At 43.7% G+C, this 22,260-nt stretch overlaps 1 protein-coding gene across 2 annotated transcripts in view; it reads left to right on the top strand.

The window, feature by feature from the left end:
* The first annotated feature begins 2,110 nt into the window (after positions 1–2,110).
* The window catches only part of LOC137878852 (prospero homeobox protein 1-like), a 34,156-nt gene continuing 14,006 nt past the window's right edge, over positions 2,111–22,260 (top strand). Inside the window, exons 1-6 of one of the 2 annotated variants that reach the window (XM_068719293.1) lie at positions 2,111–2,587; positions 5,921–6,352; positions 6,458–7,072; positions 7,485–8,705; positions 13,532–13,639; positions 20,600–20,794. In XM_068719293.1, the coding sequence (XP_068575394.1) occupies positions 5,984–6,352; positions 6,458–7,072; positions 7,485–8,705; positions 13,532–13,639; positions 20,600–20,794 (2,508 nt within the window). In that variant the 5' untranslated portion in view covers positions 2,111–2,587; positions 5,921–5,983. The remainder of the gene's footprint in view (positions 2,588–5,920; positions 6,353–6,457; positions 7,073–7,484; positions 8,706–13,531; positions 13,640–20,599; positions 20,795–22,260) is intronic. The other variant, XM_068719294.1, reaches the window with a different exon arrangement.

Raw genomic sequence — 22,260 nt, 5'->3', positions numbered from 1 at the left:
TCCTCGGGGGAAATATTCATTTTCATTTCTGGGCTTTAATATTTATCTTTTCTACAAATGAAGCCGCACGTCACAGCTGACGAGTAGGCTAAATAATTGTGTAACTTCGTGTAAATGCCGATTATTCCCGTGCGTAATTAAGTTAAGAGGAGAGCTGCTGGATAAGTGGCACTGCCATGCACAGCTCTTATACTGCTGGTTTGTTAGAAAGGGTCCGCTGATATTTCATATTGAATAATAATGCGGAAATTCCGTTTCCATGTTGAATGACCTCGTCTGAATCCGCAGGAACACCGGGCTTCAAGAAAATAGTTTCATCTCAATAACTGTGAATTACAAACGCGCAGTATTTATAGGAAATACGTGTTTTTTATGAGGTGGCCCACACAGGCACGAGGCACACTGGCATACCTCTGCATGCTGTAGAACTCTGCTTTAATCCAGTTCATCTCTAATCTAATTTGACATAAACGGCTTTTAAAAATCAAAACAAAAATCTCGACATTATAGTTCCATTTTTCTCACTCATTGTTTTTTTCTTTAGTTCCGTGAGGTTCTCTTGAGAGGTAATCTGCCTCATACGTTTAATGCTCATAAACAGAATTGTGTATGAGCACAGACACAATCTGCACTCTGTCTTGTTTTAACTGTTTTACTCGGATTGACTTCCCTGAAAAATAAAAATAAACTAATTCGCTTCATCCATTTTTTTTCTTCTGTTTTTGTGATTCAGATTTGACTCGTCTGTTGAGCTCCAGTGGATTTAAACGTGATACGTCCTACAGGACCAGTCTGCAATAATTCGGTCTTTTTTTTTCTAGCTGCGCACTCAGAACGGTGAATCAGACTCATCAGTGAGCCTCGATACTGCAGGAACGTGCGTGTTAACTCAGCATAAAGACGCAACACAAAATGCAAAGTCTTAACAATTTAATTTAATTAGCCCCAACTGTAATTAAGAGTCTTTTATATAAAATGTGACAAAGAACGCTGATATTCTTATGCAATAAATCAAAATTCGGTGCAGGATTCATCGCTGGATCTTTAGGAAGCCTGTTTGTCAAAAGGCCTCAGCGTGTTGTAATTTTAAATTCGCTTCAACTAGAAATATTCCTGTGATTTTGTTTAATTCGCACCTCTCGGTCTCTTCAGAAGGACGGACTGCGGTCTGGATCGGTGGAAAACGGAGAGATCCTCCCAGCTCGAAGCAAGCCTCCGCTGTGCTGAAGTGTCCATGAGCAAAACCCGGACTATCAGCTCCAGTGGTGGCCTGACCTCCGATCTCTGGAGAAGAGTCGAGTTTCCCATCAAGAAGTATCGGGTTACTTTTCTGCGTTTTGGGGAACTTTCTTTGATTGACATGGAGCTCCGCGTAGAGGCGCGCGGTTGTTTCCAATTACGCACAGGCAGTTACAGCTGCATGAAGACAAACGTGTGTCTATGTTTATAGTCGTGGGCTTAAACAGGGTGAAAGTGAGGAGAAAAGAAAAGAAACACGTACATTTTATTTAGCCTGTGTTTATTAAAAAACGTAATAACCGTAGAGCTGAGTGCTTACAGTGCACGTGCACATAAATACTGTTGTAACAGAGTAAACACATGCACACAATAAAACCTATCGCTGACCGTGGCTCTTCAATCATAACTGACATTCTAAAGTTATTTTTATTTAATGGCACAAGTCTGGAGTCCACGTGTTACATTTACTGCTTTGATTTACTGAGAATGTATTTGTATCACTAACTGGGGTTTGACCTCCCTTCGGTCATGACGAGAAATAAAATAAAAAAAGGAATTCAAAGTTTGAACACAAAAGAGGGAAACTGATGCACTTAAAGTCCGGTTAAAGTTAAACAATGAATTGATTCTCTAAATATGTCTGCAGCTTCTCCGTAAAGGAGAAAGGTTGGTGAACCTGACTTTCAGTTTACCCTCCGCGTCATGCTCTCTGCTCCTCTCTCCTCCCTCTCTCACTCCGCTCTGGCTGCGCGCTGTTTTCGGGGGGCTCCTTATAAATAAAATCCAGCGTCCCCGGTTCCTCTTCCTTATTGGTCAGGGGGAGTCGTTACCTCACTCCGGGGCCAGTGACGCAGCGTCTTCGCGTATCCTTCACGCGCGTCTCTTCTTGTGTCTTATTGAGAGTCTTGCTGTCGGTCAGAGGGAGACTCAGGATTCGCGACGAGCTGATCAGTGCCGGACGGACCGGGTGCGCTTGATACTGAACACTTCCCGTCCCGGGAGGAGAGCGGCGCACAAGAGCAGTCTCTCTCTCTCTCTCTCTCTCTCTCTCTCTCTCTCTCTCTCTCTCTCTCTCTCTCTCTCTCTCTCTCTCTCTCTCTCTCTCTCTCTCTCTCTCTCTCACACACACACACACACTTTTCCGATGAGTGTCTCTCTCTCTCTCTGTGTGTCTCTCTCGCTCCCTCCCGCACACACACTCAAGCCTGCGCGCGCGCACGCTCTGCATACGTCTCCACTTTGCAGTAGTAAATTACGGCATTGATCTCAACGACGAGTGCGGATCTGTCTCTCGTGTTCGCCCTTTCTTCGACGGACCGACTTGGAGAAACACTCGAGAGAGAGAGAAGTAAGTGGAAACACGTATTATTTATTACCATTATGATTGTCGCTCGTGGGCTCATATATTGTATGTGTGCGTATGAGTGTGTGTGATTTGTCCGACCGTGTTCGCTGGAACTTAACTTCCACTGTTAGTTCGAGCAGACGGTCCATCCTCGCATCGCGGATCCAGAGGGTTTAGATGCATTTTGGACTATTTTCCGAAACAGTTTCTTCTAATGTTGACTTTAAGCGCTTCAGTCTGCTTGTGCTTAAACGAGACGAGACTGCGTGAAGTCAATTCTCCCTGGGAAGTTTGTTATAAAATTAAAATGAGCTTTTGTTCACTGCTCGCTGCTTAACTTTGGTTGCCAGTTTGTGGGTATTGAGTTCAACTCGCTTGGATTTACGCACCTGCCGCTGCTTTTGGATTTCGTGTTTTTTTATTGGCAGATGATTAACAAGTCAGTCAATATTGAAATGTGTTTTAAAACCTTCTTCTTCTATTCTGATTCTCGCTTTAAAGCAAACGAGGAGCGACATCCTCTTTCTTCGGAGTTTGATTTTATTGATCTGTAATTTAACATTCAGCCTCGTTTCCATAGAGCGGAAACAAGAGCAGACCGTTTAATACACAAGTGTGTTTCTCTCTCTCTATTGGCACAGCTCGTCACTACTTCAATACAACTTTATAATAAAAGAATACACGGATATGTTTGCAGCGGGTGCCAGTGGATTTCTCCTCCCGCAATAACACCCGTGGTGTTATTATCGCGGACTAATTGTTGGTTGGACTGCGACAAACATCTCTCTATATGTGCCGTCCATAGCGCCGTGCGTAAAAGTCTCCGCTTGTTCTCTGTCAGACTCGGGACAGCTTCACACTGAAGCGATCAGTAATAACCTCGCTATTTGGTTCCTCTTAGAACTGCAGAGGGAAGTACAAGGTGTGCAAATTATGACAACCCATTACAAAAAGTTTTATTCCTGAAAATCATGTTATCCTTGTTTTAAATTGTTGTCATTTTGAGATCATAGTCTTGGTGAAAGTGACTTTTCACACGCTTGTATTCTCTCTATATGGAAATAAGACAGTTACAGTTACTCTACTTCCCATTTCAGTTCTCAATTGCAGAGCAAAGTTATTCCTGCTCTTCAAGTGCAGATTAAAACTACAGTTTCTGTTAAGATACAGAAACCACACACACACACACACACACACACACACACACACACACACACACACACACACACACACACACACACACACACACACACTCTCACATCCCCTTTCAGTGCTCACCTTTAAACATGAATGCAACAGTTGCTGAACTTCTTGTCTATTTAAACACCTTGCGTAGCTGCGTGGTATTACAGGAGTATTTATGAGTCCAGTATGTTCACAGTGGTGGTGAATGCATCTTGTGTTTTACTGATGCTGATAGGAAACATTTTGCAATGATGCACCCTTAATTTGACCTTAGACACACATTTCAATACAACCAAGTCTTCAAGCTCTTTGGACCCTCTAATCTGAACTGTCTCTCACTCTCTCTCTACCTCCCCCTCTGTGTGTGTGTGTGTGTGTGTGTGTGTGTGTGTGTGTGTGTGTGTGTGTGTGTGTGTGTGTGTGCCAGACCTCTGCCCAGAGGAACCAATCACGCAAAAACAGAGAGTATGCATGTACTGCATGTGTGAGTGTATCTGGGTCACTGCCGGCCACCGTGTTGAGGAGCTGAGTGTTTTTTCTGAACACAGCTCGTCTCCAACGCTGACACTCGGAGTCACATTCAAACGAACCCTCCTCCTGTTTGGAAACTAATTCATTTGGTAATGGCCCTGCAGGAACACAGCAGTGTCTGCTTTCTCGGCGGCTGTGGGCTTTTGGCAAACACATATTACTCGTGTCCCCGATTCAGTCCGTCTGTGCGCTTGAGCACGTTGTCAGTGCAGTTTTTACGTGAACGCATTTTAACAGTGGAATTAAAACTGCTTGACTCTTAGGAACACAGGCACGGCTCTGCCAAACTGTTGTAGGAAGCAGCTTTGAAATATTTCCCTAGACCTGACCCTGAAATCACTTGCAAAACAGATGCAAACATGTAACATGGAAAGCGCTGGCGGTATGCATGCGTGTTAGGGCACAAGAGCAAGCAGATATTCACTTCCAACTCTTAAAATGGCCACGGCTTATTTTTGGTGACCCTTTTTAGAGGGTTTTGAATTTGCTTTTTAAAAGCTTGATCTCTAAATGAATCATGAAAGCAGCCCGCGCAGTAAATTCAGCTTTGACTTGAGACTTTTGTTTCTTTAAGAATTCAGTTTTAGGTAGTTAAGGTTAGGTTATCCTGCACTTTCTGGAGTTCTTTTGTCCACTATAGGTGTACCTTTCTACACTTACCAAATAATAGACAATATATTCACTCATGACAGAAAAAATAACCAAGCTTTGGATGTGCGCTATGTGGAGAACTTGGTAAAAAAAAAAACCAAGTGGTAGCATTTATAAGAATATACATTTTCTTGTTGAAATAAAATATTCATATTAGATATTAGAAATGTCAGTTAAGTACCTATTTCTTTAAAATCAAGTGGAAATGTTGAACAAATGAAATTCACACACATTTTCTTCAGAGTGGAGTGAAATTCCTCTGACAATAAGAGAGAGAGAGATTCCTCACAAGATGCAGAAATCAAGGTTGCCTCTCAGGGGACAAGGAGGAAATGGGAAATGATTTTGGTTATTAAAAGGCAGGTGTTACTGCTCTGTGGGAATATCTCCTTGAACTATTTTAAAGAGTGCTTCTTCCTCACAGTGGTTCCCGTGGCTTTTGGTCTAGCAATGCGCTGTGTGTAGTTTTAAGAATTTGGTGATGGATAAACGAGGCTGCCTCATTCGCTCCAGTCAGATATGTTGTTGTTGAGTTGCTTGACATTTTTGTGATTTATATATTAATTAAAGTCTACTGTGTTTGATAGTTAAAATGGTAGAAAACAAGCACGTTATCGGTAGTCATCTAATGTTTTTTTACATGTGGAGATTTTATTGTAAGAAATAATTCTGACATTTTTAAAAAACACTATAGACAGTGGATTTTAATTCATATTTTATGTTTTGCGCTAGTTTAACTCAGAATTCACTATATATATTTAAAATATTTATTTCTGGGCAGACTAATTTTAGGACATGAAATATAGATACCAATTTTAATGATTGGGTTTCTCTCTGACTGAAAAATTATCACTTTATGCACGATTTTGCCAATTTATAAAGATGTAATTTGGGACATGAAAACTATCTAAATGCTACTTTCCAGGTGATATTAAATGATTGAAATCATTTGTGTTTGTGGTTGACCAGGAAACTTCCCATCCTGCGTGTCTGAGAGGACCCCTGGTCATGTCCGTTTAGCTCCCCTGCGTGATGCCTGATCATGACAGCACCACTCTCCTAACCAGACAGACCAAGCGCCGACGTGTCGACATCGGGGTGAAAAGAACTGTGGCTAGTGCGTTATTCAGCCACGCCAGGGAGACCCTGTTTGACAGCATGAACCAATCACACGGCCCCGATCAGGACGGAGACTGCTCGCTGGTCAGTCACGGACATGGCGGCGCCAAAGGTGACGGAGAGAAGTCCAATGTTTTGAGGAAGTTGCTGAAGAGGGCCAACTCGTACGAAGACGCCATAATGCCTTTCCCTGGTGCTACCATCATCTCTCAGCTGCTGAAGAATAACATGGGGAAGAATGGAGGGAGCGACTCAGGCTTCCAGGTATACACAAACCCACAGGTAGTGGTGATATGTTAAGTCCATTACTAGTCCTCAATCCTCATTCAATGATTAAATAATATGTTTAATTCATTATTAATTCAGTCCTCCTGTCCTCCATCACAGGGGAGTGGAGCTCTGTCCAGTGGAGGCTCAGAGATCCACGCCGAGGACGCCTGCAGCAACTCCTCCCGCGACCGGGACAGCCCGTCCGACTGCCTCTCTCCTGGGCCTCCTCTTGCCCCTCCACCTTCCTCCTCCTCCTTCGGGCGACCACCGCCTCCTTCAAGCCTCAACTCCCACGCTCAGCCCCTCTCACTCTCCACCTTCGACTTGGACAGGCTGTCGGACGAGCACCTTCGCGCCAAGCGCGCCCGCGTGGAAAACATCATCCGCGGCATGAGTCACTCGCCACTGGTCCGGCCCAACGGCGACCACAACCAAGAAAGCAACCGCGAAAACGAGAATTGCAGCAACAACAGCAACGGCAGTAATGACCACCGAAGAGACGGCAACAGCCACAACACCAGCAGCCACAACCACAGCCGGAGCGACGGCCCTTCTTCCCTCCTGAGCTCCCCAGGCTCGCGGGGCGGTGTGGTCGGCGAGGTTTACAGGGAGAATAAGAGAAAGCAGCGTCTGCCGCAGCAGCAACACAGCTTCACCCAGCTAGTGTGTTCCAGGCAGGAGCAGAGACAGGAAGAGAGACGGCAGCTCAAGCTGCAGCTGGAGGACATGCAGGTTGGTAGAAGAAGACATTAAGAACAGACCTTTCCAGACATTTGCAGCTAAAATGCACCAAAAACAGCCGCACCTGGCTCATATTTTCAATTTAAAATGGGAGTTGCCGAGTTGATGTTTTAATTAGCAACATAAGGCACTGTAAAATAATAGGAACCCAGGATTTCAGGAAAAGAAGGCCAACTTTTCAAAGTGGCACAGATTCAAGGAATACCTAGATGAGATCCTTTTCCTTGAATCTGTTCCTAGAGAGATGTGAGAGCTGATAGAGAAGGCTTTCATGTCTGTGGGTTTCATATAACCTGAGACTTACTGTACCATTATCATTTCTCTTTCAGTACATGTATGGTAACAGGTGACATTTAGGTTCAGAAGACATCTTCTTTAACAGTCTCTGTCCTCTGTTGTTCAGAAACAGCTGCGTCAACTGCAAGAGAAGTTCTACCAGATCTACGACTCGGAGACCGAGGAAGAGGAAGACAACGGCGAAGGCGGAGAGGCCGACCGGGGTGGAGAAAGAGAGGAGGACGGCAACTTGTCCGAGGACAGCATCCGCTCCGATGGCCTGGAGGAGAGGCACAGAGACAGAGGGCGGCGTAGCAACGACGACCTGTCTGAGCTGGACCCAGGCCTGTTCCTGGACCGGGCCCGAGCCCTCCTCCGAGAACAGGCCCTGATAGACGGAGAAATGGAGGACGATGTGGACGGCAGGGAGGTGGTGGAGAGGAATGTAGAGAGGGTGATGAAGAGGAGAGAAAGAGGAGGAGGAAGGCAGTTGGCAGAGACGCTGAAGCAGGAACTCAACTGCGCTGTGTCGCAGGTCGTCGACACCGTCGTCAAGGGCTTCTCCTCACCCAAGCAGGCCGTCAGTCACCACCACGGCTGCCACAGCAGCACACCAGCGGCACCCTCCTCTTCCTCCAACTCGTCCTCGTCTTGTCCTCCTCCTTTCGGCCCCCTCCCCTCCCTCACCCCGGACTCGCGCTTTGGCGGAGGCGCCCTGGCCCTCAGTATGAACGGCGACGGCAGCCCGACCCCCAACTACCACTCCTCCACCCAGCGGCTGCATTGCTTCGGCGATGTAATCGTCCCGAGCCCGCTGGATTCATTCGGTGGTTTGAGTGGCAGACTGAGCGGTGTGCCGACGCCCAACGACCAAACAGAGGCACTGCCACTGGTGGTGCGCAAGAGCGGCGGAGGAGGTGGTGGAGAGAACACTAACCTCTCTCTTCCTCCTCCTCCTCACCACCCCTCCCTCCACCCCTCTCCTCTCACGGCCTCGCTCGGGTTTAGCCCTCCATCCTTTCGCCACCCGTTCCCTCTCCCCCTCATGGGTTACCCCTTTCAGAGCCCCCTTTCACACGGAGGTGGAGCCGGCTACCCTCCAGGGCCCAAGGACCATCATCGGTCCTCCCCCGATTCTATGGACATGACCCGGGAAGCTGTCAGCCTCAGAACCAAAATGGCATCCCTCGGAGGGGGCCATCTCAGTCACCACCACCACCACCACCACCACCACAGGCAGAGCTCACCGGGCCAGCATGGGCCGGAGGCTCTGTCCCTGTCCCTCATCAAGTCCGAGTGTGGGGACCTGCAAGACATGGCCGACATGTCGGCTTACTCAGGCAGCACCGTATCCTTATCACCGTACAGATGTGTGTGTGTGTGTGTGTGTGTGTGTGTGTGTGTGTGTGTGTGTGTGTGTGTGTGCGCGCTTTAAATCTGTTTAGTCTTGTGTTAGGTTCGGGTTAAGATTAGAATTAAGATTTTTAAACTCCGTACTAAATAGTAATTCTAATCGGGCTGCTATGCATGACTACAACTACATTATTTCAATAATACTAACAAGAAAAATATACTTAAGATTTCTAAATAATAACTGCCAGTAGAGCTGGACAATAGAACTTGAAATATGCAGAATATCATGACTCTTAACGTTGCTATATGTCCTGATGTGGGTTAATGCGACTGTTCTGATCTATACCTAATTAAATCCAGCTTTACATATGGAATAAGAACGCAGTTTGTAATTGGGACACATTGGTATTAGTGAGGCTGAGCATGTTCAACACTATGACATATATTATAATTATTGGAAGCAGAAAGAACGTCCTTACATTTTAGTTTGTGCTCTTGGAAAGAGTTTAAATCGGCTATGATTTTATCTTAGAGGCAGCAGGCAGTAGTCAAACAAAGTCTTTAATATTTATTAATTGGCGTTAATTGGTTCCTGGTCTGACCGTCTTGTTCCCTCGCTGAGTGGGGGAGATGAAACGGGCCGCGATGGGTCTTGCGAGAGGGGGAAGATTAAACAGGTCGCGCGCTGCTCTCTCAAGCTCTTTTAAGTCTTTGCAGCAGGTTGTGTTGTTTAAAGGTGCTGAGAAAGGCTAGTGAGCTCTTCAACACACACACACACACACACACACACACACACACACACACACACACACACACACACACACACACACACACACACACGCTGTCTGAGACACTTGTGCTGTTAGGTTCTCTTTCATCACAAAGACTTTGTACATAAACGCTCAAAGCAAATCATATTTCACTGTGTTCAAGTGTGTGTGTGTGTGTGTGTGTGTGTGTGTGTGTGTGTGTGTGTGTGTGTGTGTGTGTGTGTGTGTGTGTGTGGTAAGACCTTGTTCATAGGAGCTCAAAGCTAATCATATTTCAAAGAGCATGGGAGAGGAACAGGTGAACGCTTGGCCTTATTGATGGAAGCTTTCCAAATGTGTGTGTGTGTGGGCACACATAAGGAGAAGTGTAGTATCTAAAATGTCCACGTTGGTTTCCTGTTAACAGTTTTTAGCTGCTTGTCTCCCTCCCTGTGGTTGTCCATCTCTCCCACTCGCTTTCATTTGTTGGCCTTCGCTCGCAGTTGCTCGGCAGCTGTGTGTGTTTTGCTACCTTTTAAAGCGCACACACACACAGCGCGCACATGCACATTTCATAGCGTGTGCATGTGGACAGGTGTTTGCAGGTAGCTGTTTATCTTTTCGTCCCTAACCTTTCATATGGAGAGGGCTTCTCCCGGCAACTACACAATGCACACACTTTGGCTCACACTTGCACACAAACAGACACATGTGCGCGCGCGCACACACACACACACACACACACACACACACACGCACAGAGACACACGTGCACGCTTGAAGAACAAAGTGAAAAGAAAAATAAGACTTTGAACCTGACAAATAGGAACTCCTTGCAGCTGCGATGAGGATGTGATCACAGTGTCGTCTTCAAAGCCAATTTAGATGTTGCTTTAATTAAAAAGAGAAATATTTGACACGTCTCTTGATCCTGCTGAGCCGTTTCATTCCAAAATGCTTTTCCATTCATTTAGAAGAAGAAAAAAGTCTTTGAAATTGTACATTAGTATTTCAAAGATATTGACCACCCTTCAACCCTCTCTTTGTCATTTTGTAGGTAAACACGGCTAAAATTGTTTGGTGTTTTTTTTTCATTTTAATAACAGCAATACTCCAGCTTGAGTTAATTCACTTTCATAAAAAATTTATCGTTTTCAATTTATTCATTAAAATATTATTATATAATACCTTCTGAACAAATTACAATTATACTGCTAGTCCTGAAATGATTTTGATGGACAGAAAATTAACTGACAACAATTTTGATAATCAATGGAGTTATTTAAGTTATTCATCAAACAAAAAAGTCAGATTTTAGGATTTGCTTCTTTTCTCTGATTTCTTTGTAAATGGAATAACTTTTCCTTTTGGACTGTTGGCCCGAGAATACTAATAATATTAAGTGGTAAACTTGAGCTCTGGCAAATTGTGTTTGACTATTTTTTTTATATTTTATGGACTAAAATTATTACTCCATTAATTGAAAAGATGACCGAGTTGCACCCCTTACTGTCATCTTAAATTAATTGTATTTGTACATGTGTGTGTGTGTAACCATTCAGTTAAGGTAACTGATATTTTGAATTATATGGAAGCTTATTTAAATAATTTAACAAAGTTTTACTGCCAACATTTATTGTGCAAATGCGCTAAAACGCACAAAACCATTCAGACACAGCAGCCACACAGACTAATGCATTTATCACATTGTTATATGATATATTGAATGTTATATTGTACAATTCCAACACTCTAGCTAGCTCTTGAGAACTATTTTCTCCAAAAGGCCACATTGTGCTTGTTGTTTCCTGTCCTGCTACTTTGAAGGTGTTTTTACATCGATCACAGTTCATCTCAGAGGAACTCACAAACAGTCACACAAACAGTCACACAAACAGTCACACAAACAGTCACACACACACACTCTCTCAGGTCTGTGTATCTTTAATCCTTTGTACAGAGCTGAGCAGATGTCCTCCATTCATTTATGAATTTATCCCCCCCCCCCTCTCTCACACACACACACCACACACACACACACACACACACACACACACACACACACACACACACACACACTCACACCTGGCAGCAAGGTCAAGTTACAGCTGATACAGTGAGCCCTGCACAAAACACACACATACACACACACACACACACACACACACACAGATGTGCACCAGGAGGAACAAAACACACACAGGAGAAACGGAGGATGAGGAGTGCAAGAAAAAGAAGCTGCGCTGTTTATTCACTGACTCACTTTAGCTACCGTTACACACACACACACACACACACACACACACACACACACACACACACACACACACACACACACACACACACACACACACACACACACACACACACACACGTCATTTTCTCTTTGTCATTATGCTGCTGCCTCAATCAGTTTACTATGAGTCATGTCTGTGTGTTTGTGTGCTTTCGTTAGCGTGTGTGTGTCAAAGTGAACACTATGTATTATGTGTACTAGACACAGAGATAGTGACAGGTTGGTATGAATGTTAACTAGGTGATGGTGTTGTTGACGTACCTGCTGCTAAATGAATGATGGATGACAATACGGCTCGCTTCACTTATTGAGGCATCAGGGTTTTGTAACAGATTATGTTTTTGTGTCGGGATCAGATCTGTTGTCTTGGTTACTTTTTAAAGTGTCCTTTTTGTCAGCACAGTTATGTTTTAGGACAACGGTAAACAGACCTGGTCACTCCAGCTAATAGGCACAGTTGCACTTTCTTAAATATCTTTGGATAAGCGTTTTGGACATAAAATAAAACAATTGGCAAACTCAAATTTCAATGTTCTCCTCTGCATCCTGCCCTGAAGCTGCTCCCTCTCTCTTTTTCTATACACTTCCGTTCTCTCCCTCTTTTCCCGATTGCTGATGCCACTCTCTCCCTCTTTCCAGCCATATAGGGCCCCTGGGGTTTCTGTATGTGGATGTGTGTGTGTGTGTGTGTGTTTGTCTGTGTGCTAATTGACCTTGCAGGGGGTTCCATTGATTGCCTCATCTTCTCTGATAGATTATAGGGCTGTTAATGTGGTGGGGAAATGGCAGCGTGGTGGGGCACAGCTGTTGTCACACACACACACACACACACACACACACACATCATCACACACACCTTCACACACTCACACACACACACACTGCGCCCATGCAACCAGGGCCTCCACAATTATTATATTCCTCGTTGAGACAGTGGGATCGACGGCGCGGCTGCAGAGGCGGCGAGATGCAGGAGTGAATGTGGGATTTGATCCAAAGCCAGCAGGTGCTCGTGTTCTTTTGCTTTGGGTGTAAAATGGAACGTCTAGCAGAGAACTGAGTCTCTCTTATTGTGTCTCTAATTCACTAACAGAGGAGTGGTCACTTCCTCCGTGTGACAAGTAGAAAATAAAAAATATCCCTCCATCTCTGGCACTAGCCGCTCTGTGATTACAAACATCTTCTCAGCACACTACCACTCTCACGTTTGCACTGGCTACTGCTTCTTAATAATTCATGAATAAAATAATAGTTTCTGTAGTTCTCTGTCTGCCTACAATGGTGCTCCCATTTGGTTCCACTTCCACTTGTCTGAGGTAAACTGTTGTATTGCTGAAGATACTGTAACCTATTTTACTGAGTTTCCTTTTAGCAAAATGCTCTGAGTTAATTTAGCATGTCAAGAGCTTTTATTGTGAAAGGTCAGGAAACAAGGATCAGATGCCCGAGCTGAACTACAGAGCCTTCAAGTTTTGAATACGTTCCACACAACGTGATTAGTTGATGCCTGTACTCGCGCCGCAAACGCTCCGAAAATTGCCACATAAAATTTGTGGTCAGTGTGAAAGTATTCATGACATAAATATATTGAAAAAAAATCAAAATGGATCCGTACAAGGGAGATGTGTGCTCAGGTTGTATGGTCGAGATGAAGCTGACTGAGCAAACAGAACATTTGAGAAGCTCTTCTTCTTGAAGTCCTGCTAAAACCTCCCTCTGCTGTTCCCCATGAGGTTTAAGTGAAACAACTGCTTGTTGCCTTAACAAGTTATTCAGATTCAGGAGGGCTTGTCTCCCAACCACCTGAAGAAGGCCAAGCTGATGTTCTTCTACACCCGCTACCCTTCCTCCAACATGCTCAAAATATTCTTCTCAGACGTCAAGGTAAGACCTCGATCTACTTCCTCGTGTTTCTCTCCTTTTTATTCTCTTGTATCAACCTTTCATCGCTGTTCTCTCCTACTTCTACGATATTCAATCTCTCCTCTGTGCCTTTTTCTTCTTACTTTCCGGATTCTTTTTGTTTTCATCCTGAATACGATGTAATTATTTCCTAAGAGTGAGTAGAGGGAAAGCCGTTTTTAGCAGAGCTTTATAACACTGAAAGACAGTTTAAACGTGTAGACGCTCACACAATGAACTGAAGTGAAACACACTCATCAGTTGATAAACAGATCTGTGGGATAAGATTTTGTTGAAGTAAGAAATATTACAGGTCATGTAATTGAGCCGGGTTGAGATAAAAATCCACAAGAAATGGTTCATATGAGAAGAGAGTGGACATTCAACGATGGGAATTCAACGGCGTCTTTAGAATCAGAGCTCAGAAATCAGTGACAGATGGCGCAGATGATCTGTTGTAAACAGGTACGAGTCTTTGTGTGAAGCATTTTGGATTTTAGATGCGGTTATAACGGTTTCTTTGTTGATTTTCTGATCTAATTACTCATCAACTTTCTCACTAGTCTGTGACTTTTATGCATTTTGTGGTCTGGTATTATTCAGTTTTGTGTGTTATTCCGTTACTCTGTATATATATGTGTGTGTGTGTGTGTGTGTGTGTGTGTGTGTGTGTGTGTGTGTGTGTGTGAGAGACCCTATAGGGCAGATGGGTGCTCCAGTCTGTCACTTCTTTGTAGCATAATTAGAGTTTCTGGCCTTAATCGGTCTGGGGCTGGAGGGGGGGGTTGTTAACGCCCACTTTCCCTCTCTCACACACACACACACACACACACACACACACCACGACCTCAACCTCCATCTCCCTTTCACCCAAAACACACACACACACACACACACACACACACACACACACACGCAGCAACGCTTTCACTCTCACTCTCGCCAACATAAAATGAGAAGTTGAACTTGTTGAAAGTTGAACACCGAAACAAGATAAACGATCAAAGTTCGACAGACGACGCAGATTATGAAGTCAGATAAACAAAGTAGTTGGAAGGAAAAAGGAGACGATGGAAATGATGTATGTGTGTGTGTGTGTGTGTGTGTGTGTGTGTGTGTGTGTGTGTGTGCATTTGCGTGTTGGGGGGGCTTTGAGAAACATGACAGAGGGAGCGAGGGGAGGGGTTGACAAACAAATGAAAGGGATGACAACAGAACAACAGCTTTAAAACAAAGGCGCTGATTGTTCCGTGTTTACAGGCTGCTACGTGTTTTGCAAAGGAGCATACGGCTCCTCCACGGATTCAGGGCGCTGTATTCAAATGAGCAGCCACACACACACACACACACACACACACACACACACACACACACAGACCAGCTGCCCGTTGGCTCATATCTGCGGTGACCACTTCCTCGTGGCAGTGCCACATCCTCATCGGCTGCCATGGCAACAAGGGTCGCCGGGACACCGGGTTGCTAGGCAAACACAAGGTTGCTAAGCTTACCTGCTCCCAGAGCATGCGAGTCTGATAGAAATGGATATCATGGTGCAGAGTTAGACCTCCGTTTACCGGGGAGGAGATGCTGATCTCTGAGCAGAACAGACTGTAAATGACAGAATATCTCCAAAGATTAACAGTGTTTTTAAACTCTTTCATAATCAGCTTACTTATCACGTCTAAGTCATACTTTCAATTATCGGAGTAAACATGATTAACAGTTATGTGGCCAAACAAACAGCGGCTTTGGGCTTTAATTTGGAAAATTGATGAATTAGGACCGATGAGTTAATGCACAGGCTCAGTTCGGAGATTGATATTAGCTTTAAATATTAATCTCATCTCCAATCTGTATGTTTATCTCCAAAATGATATTCAATTAATCTCCCTCATCTCCACAAACATGGCTTTAGATTAGGAGAGGTTTGCGGTGCTTTGGCCTGAAACTTGGCTCAGCAGATGGACAGAATGACTGAAGAGGCTCAAACGGTGGGATTCATCGGAATGGAAACGTGTTTCTACTGGAATCCATTGCCCGACAAAACATGAGCTTTTTATTTTGTTGACAAAGAAAAGCAGATATCTTATATTAGTTTTGCACTTTTTCTTCACACATCTACAAGTTTAGTCAGCGGCGATGCATCTTTAATGTTATAATCCTTAAGATTAGCAGTAATTTAATACAGCAATTAGATAAACCTAAAAACTGTACCGCTGATTCACATGCATGCATCATTTCCTGTGAATCCCTCGTGCGTAAGAAGGTTATTTGAATCCATTTGAATGGCAGGCTCCATCACTAACAATGAAAATGACCTAATGTCAATACTTTGAATGCCTTTTGCTGGAGAAATGCAGATAAAAAGATAAAATTTGACTACTTTCAGATGTGGAAGGATAACTTTATTATTTACAGCAGCAGGGTGGTGTATTGACTCAAAATAAACTACAGTGTTCGTTGTAATGAACAGTGCGGCTCACTGATGTGTTTTTAATAGTTTTTGGAAAACAATAGAAGTCTATAGATAAGAGGAAGAAGATATATCAGCCTAACAATATCTGTAGGATCAGTTCTTATTTTTTAATAAGAATATATTTATTCTAGAGTCTTATCCTTAAGAAACTTCCAGTTTATTATTACTCACACTTTATGCAAATGGTTTACATTCAAATTTAGTTTTAATTGAGTCGTAATCCCAGTTAATCCATCAATTTTATCTGTGGGAGGAACTCTGCAGATATTACTTTGCTTAATAAAAAAATGAATCATGGATAATCCTATTTGTGATGAGGGAAGCTGTTCTTTTCAAGGCTTTGGTAGAGTGTGTGTGTGTGTGTGTGTGTGTGTGTGTGTGTGTGTGTGTGTGTGTAGGACTGAGTGAGAGAGCACACCCTGTTGCTGTCTGTCTGTGTGTGTGTGTGGACCTGTTTCATTGTCCCATTGCATTCATTACATTCATCATTACCATATTCCAAAAATCCGGGTCAATGTCTCTTTCTCTTTTTCTTTCTCACCCTCTCTCTTAGTCCTACTCCTCCCCCCTCCTCCCCCCTCCTTCCCGGGGAACAATAAGTAGCATGTGTTAGGAGGATCAGGCAGATTCACTGTAAGGGAATTAGGGCCCTGAATGGCTTCCCCTAATTGGACTTGAATGGACTTTGTCTATGGGAAACTGGTTCTTAAAGATGAGCCTCTCGCACACAATGGCCGCCTCGCTCGGTGTGGGAAGTGGGTTGAGCTGACAACTGTTTTAAGCACAGATGAGCAAGCACGCGGATACACATAAACACACACGGGATCTTAATTGCGTAGTGAAAGCTCTTGCCTTCTGACCAGACAATCATACATGTTATCATGAGACGATCAGGTCTCTGTCGTGTCATCTTCAGAGAGTCAGTGAGAGTAATTAAGACCTCGTTAAGACTGGAGGAGTAAGGATTAATTAGACGCTCAGTGGCTCAGGGAGCTCCTTCCGACTCACACACACTCTCACAAGTTCCCTGCCAGCTGAGGGTTTTTTTTTTCACACAATCTGACACACATGAGCCTGAAACAGTGTCACATTTATCAGCGAGAGCCCTGAAGACTCTTCTTGCCTTGAGAGGCTGAAATGACATCTCGATGCCGCCGTCTCAGCAGGAATCAATTAGCGTCCAGCCCGCCTCTCACCCGTCTTGTCAATTAAAGCTGCACAGCCAATTTTGGCAACACCAGGACATGAACCAGCAACAGTTAGTCTACTTATTCAGATACAACTGAACCTCAACAATTACCATGTGGAGCCAAAATATGAAGTGAAAAGATGTAGCTGTAGTATTATAAAAATAGAGATCGCAATGATCAACAGTGTCTACAGTAACTGCGGTTCGTGCAATAATGTTTGTTTTGTTCTTTTTTTGGGGGGAATAATCTGTCAGAGTGTGTGTTAAATGTCAAATAATAGAGCTTATTAAAAGCCATTTAAAACTTCACAGTACAAAAGACAATGTAATTATATAAAGGTGTAAATACGGTTATAATCCTACTAATGTGATGTACTTACACTAAATCATTTGGTTAGTTTCTTATAGACACATACAAAATAAAGCACGACTGCTTCCGGTAACAACACACAAAACCAAAAACTACCATGAACTACTGTATTTCAGGTACACGATGCCTCATAAACTTCACACACACGTACAACTTCCCCGCATTGTGTTCTGTCTAGTGAAGCAGAAAAGCCTCAAAACATGATTTGAAAAAGTTCCTGCAGCAGCGATTCTTCCAGGATCCACAGGAAACCTTCGGTGTTAACACTTGTAGATTTATGTTGATCGTGCACATTCACGTCGTCCTCTATAAAATGTGCCGAGCTACGACGAATCTGGTTGAAGTGGGCAGATTCTTAAAGGATGTGTGTGTCCAGCATGGCCTGGGGGGGCTGACAACACCCGCCATCAAGGGAAGGAGGGGGGGGGGGGGACACTTTCTCTGACACTCTCTCTTTCCCCGTTTTCGTGCTCAGCATTCCCCCCCCCCCCCCCCAACTACCTCCATTCTCTTTCTGTCTTTTGTCTCTGGCCTCTTGTTTTCTTTGGTTTGTGCTGATTGTGATGGACGGGACAGTGGGTGGGTGGGAGGGCAGGTGGTGGTGGGATGGTTGGGTGTTTGTGTCTACATGTGAAGTCACTTTCTGAAATATTATCAGGCTGAGAATGACACACTTGACAGATGCACATTTTAGGCGACACCTGCACTCACAAGGTGATATTCAGCAGCCTGTACAGTGTGTAACAGCTACAATTTGCATTAGTTCACTTCAGTATCACTTCGACACACAGACCTAAAAGACATCAGACCAGTCGGTACAGTAAGGCAGAGTGAGCAGCCAGTTTGTCCCTGTGGTCAACTGTGGTACTGCAACAGAAATAACTTCCCACATAAACTAAAATGGAATTCTCATGACGTCATCTTATGTCAGGTAGTGGTGTTGGTTTATATCTGAAAGAAGTGGAAAGGATTACATCTTCAAATGTCTAAAACCCATAGATTTGTTGTACTAATATAGACCACCATCTACTGTAGCTACTGACTATGTACAAGTACCTCATACACACCACTTCAAATCACCCAAACTATCTCTTTAACATGTGAAACATTATTGTTTGCTTTGCTTACCAGTGGGGATCTGGGAGAAAAGAAGACAGAAAAGGCCACTGCAAGATGCTGGTGTGATATTATTATTATTATTATCTCTCTTTGATTTCTTATTTAATATAGGAAATGTGTAGAAATATTTCTATTGGTACAACAGCCTTGGGTATGTGTCTTTTTATTTATTTGTAAATGGGCAAATTTTTAGGGTATCTGGTGAGATTGTGTGATCATCTGTTTGCGTATCAGAGGTTTTCATGATGTTTTGTGATTTTACATTAGACAGATGACGTCGTTCTGTGTGTGTAACTGTGTACATTTGTGTGTTAATTGCCGAGTTATCACGTTCATTTCACGCAACACTCAAAACACCCCCCACCAAACACACACTTTCCCCTCCTGTCACCATGCTTTGTAAATCCCTTTCCTTCTGCTGCGCACACACACACACACACACACACACACACACACACACACACACACACACACACCTCCCAATTATGCTCCATTATGTCACCCCCTCTGACCGCTCCTGGAAAAATATCTCTATCCCCCTCTGTCATTCTCTCTCTCTCTCTCTCTCTCTCTCTCTCTCTCTGCTACCTCCCTCCATTCATCTCTCTCTCGCTCATCGCTTGTTCCTGTGAGACAATGTCTTGTAACAATACCGAGCTTAATCTCCGTATCAAAGCCGTTTTTTCCCCTTCACCGAACACACACACACACACACACACACACACACACACACACACACACACACACACACACACACACACACACACACACACACACACACACACACACACACACACACACACACACACACACTTTCACTGGGCTCCAAACGGGCAAGTAGATATGTGCTTATATTCTAGATGTTACACAAAATATGAGAGACTTCAAATTACTTCCCACAACCTGCAGTAATCACTATGTGTTTGGTTTACATTTGTATCTACAAAGTGTAGTATGTGTGTTAAAATACTGCATGAGATTAAAAGTATTTCCTTGCATTACGTGCACTTATTTTTGTACTTGTGGTGTGATCCAACGTGTTTCACATAACTCACTGCTGGAATGTCTTTTTCTGAAAAGAATATTTTTGGAAAGAAAGCTCCTGTAAGCTAAAAACGTGTTTGCAGTGCAGCGCTCAGGCTGCGGGGCAGGAGCGCTGTTTGATGACAGTTGTTTAATGTTGAAAGCCCATGATGGCATAACAATAAGACAATATTTGGGTCATTCTTGTTTGATTTGGAAGGTTTCCAGGGCCGAGCTCTTGCTGGAGGTGCAGACAGTGTGTTAGTGGCTAATGAGGTGGACTCATTGAACTACTTCAGACAGTTCAGTTACTTTTTAACTGTGAGGTTGCTCGTTTAAGTTAACTGGAGGACTGCAGTTTCTGTTGCGCAGTGCATTCACACACACATGCGTCATGTATAAACAGCTTCAATTTCCCAATAATTGTCCTCTCTTCTTCTAGTTATTCAGACATTTACAGATCAGTTTTGTTTAAAGAAACAAAAATACTTGTGTAACTGTAACTGCATGAAATATACACCCTGTAAAAAAAAAAATCTATTCATGCGCAGATGTGCCATAATCAGTCAAACAGGGCTCAGTTCAAGTCAAATTAAGATGCCATACAACATGCAATTATGCTGTATATTATACATCTACAGTAAAAAGCATTTAAAATATGTTTCAAATCCTTAAACTTCACAAAACAGCCATTTAAGTCTTTGCATGATTAAACCATGAAATTAAATTTCATCTGTAATGAAACATCCTTTTCATTTGCCACAGTTCAATCGCTGCATCACCTCCCAGCTGATCAAGTGGTTCAGCAACTTCAGGGAGTTCTACTACATCCAGATGGAGAAGTTCGCCCGGCAGTCCATCAACGAGGGTGTGACCGCCTCAGAGGAGCTGGTGGTGAGCCGCGACGCCGAACTCTTCAGGGCGCTCAACATGCACTACAACAAGGCCAACGACTTTGAGGTAAGCAGAGCCGGAGCGAGACTTTGTGGTTTGGTTAATATGCCGGCAGATAATCTACGAGTTTGGAGATTGGAGGGAAGCAACGCAGACAACTCGACAATATAAAACACAACAATGGCAAGTGTGTGTGAGTGGAAGCAGTTTGTTCTAATCTATTCAATTCTACTACATGTTTGCATAAATTACCATCAACCCTTTTATAACTTTTTGGAATATATGTAAAATACAAAAATTAAAAAGCAGCATTTTTCTTATCGACTGTATCAAAGAAGTGGCCGTAGTGAACGTGACGTCAGCCAGTTGGTTTTGAAGCCTCCAGCTTTGCGTTTTTTTGCGATCAGACTTGTTTTTGCAGCCAGAGGAGTCGCCCCCTGATGGCCATGAGAGACAATGCGAGTTTAAAACACTATAATTTGGGATAAAGGGTTGGATCAGTTTAGTTTATTTTGCTCAATATACCATTGATTTGAACTGTTTCTCAGTTCCCTTTTCAAACTGAATTAAAACTAGATTCAGCACAACTCTCACAAACGTCCTCTACCAAGTCAGCTGTTCAGAGCGCAACAGTCACCTCACGATTCTGCTGAGGTGTGGATGTCGCAGTATGTGTGTGTGTGTGTGTGTGTGTGTGTGTGTGTGTGTGTGTGTGTGTGTGTGTGTGTGTGTGTGTGTGTGTTCGATGAGGCGAAAGAGGACGCCGCTCGAGGCGCGGGTGTCCTTGTCAAAGCGATTTGTAGAAGTCACATTCCCTCCCTCACTTTTTCTCTCCCAATATTGGTCTAAGGGGACCTGAGGGCCCTTAAACTATTCAACGTAACATCAGCAGCATTTAGATGTCCATTAGCACACACACCTCGCCGCTGACACACACGCTTTTCTTTTTTTGCTTAAGGAGAGAAACGCTGAAGCTTAGTTGGAGCTTAAATGCATAAAGAGTAAGATTTGCAAACGCACACACACACACACAGACTTTAAGCTATCCAAGTATTCTGTTTTGGAGGAACGAACAGCAAATGCTTTGCATAACAAGAGTCAGGTAGCTTTTCATAGGTGTGTATGTAAAGAGGCTGCTGCACAGGCAACAGACACACACATGCAAATCATTTGTGTGTGTTTATTTTGGCCTTCAGTAGAGTTATTTTTAGGGACTACAGGATAAGGTCCATATAAAAGTCGGGAGTTTGAGAAGCGTGACTTTGGCTTTGCATGTTTCAACCACACATCCATATACTTTAAATCAGCGGCAACTATTCTTGAAAGCATGCCATCATTTTAGAAATGTATTTCCATCCATTAGTTTCAGTTCTTTTCAGCACAATATGAAAATCAGCTTCACGACACTTGAAACTATAGGTTCAGGTAGTGGTCTGCAAGGATCCCAAATAGGGTACTGGGTCCAAACGAGAACGTAAAACTAGGGCCGTCCTTGACCAAAGGGATTGTCAGTCGTGAAAACACGACTTTGT

Source organism: Cebidichthys violaceus, unplaced genomic scaffold (genome assembly GCF_023349555.1).
Source record: "Cebidichthys violaceus isolate CVI_PGR_0920_01 unplaced genomic scaffold, fCebVio1.0.p SCAF_24, whole genome shotgun sequence".
Lineage (NCBI taxonomy): Eukaryota > Metazoa > Chordata > Actinopteri > Perciformes > Stichaeidae > Cebidichthys > Cebidichthys violaceus.
Note: the sequence above shows the minus strand (reverse complement) of the source record. Positions and strands in the feature narration are given on the sequence as shown.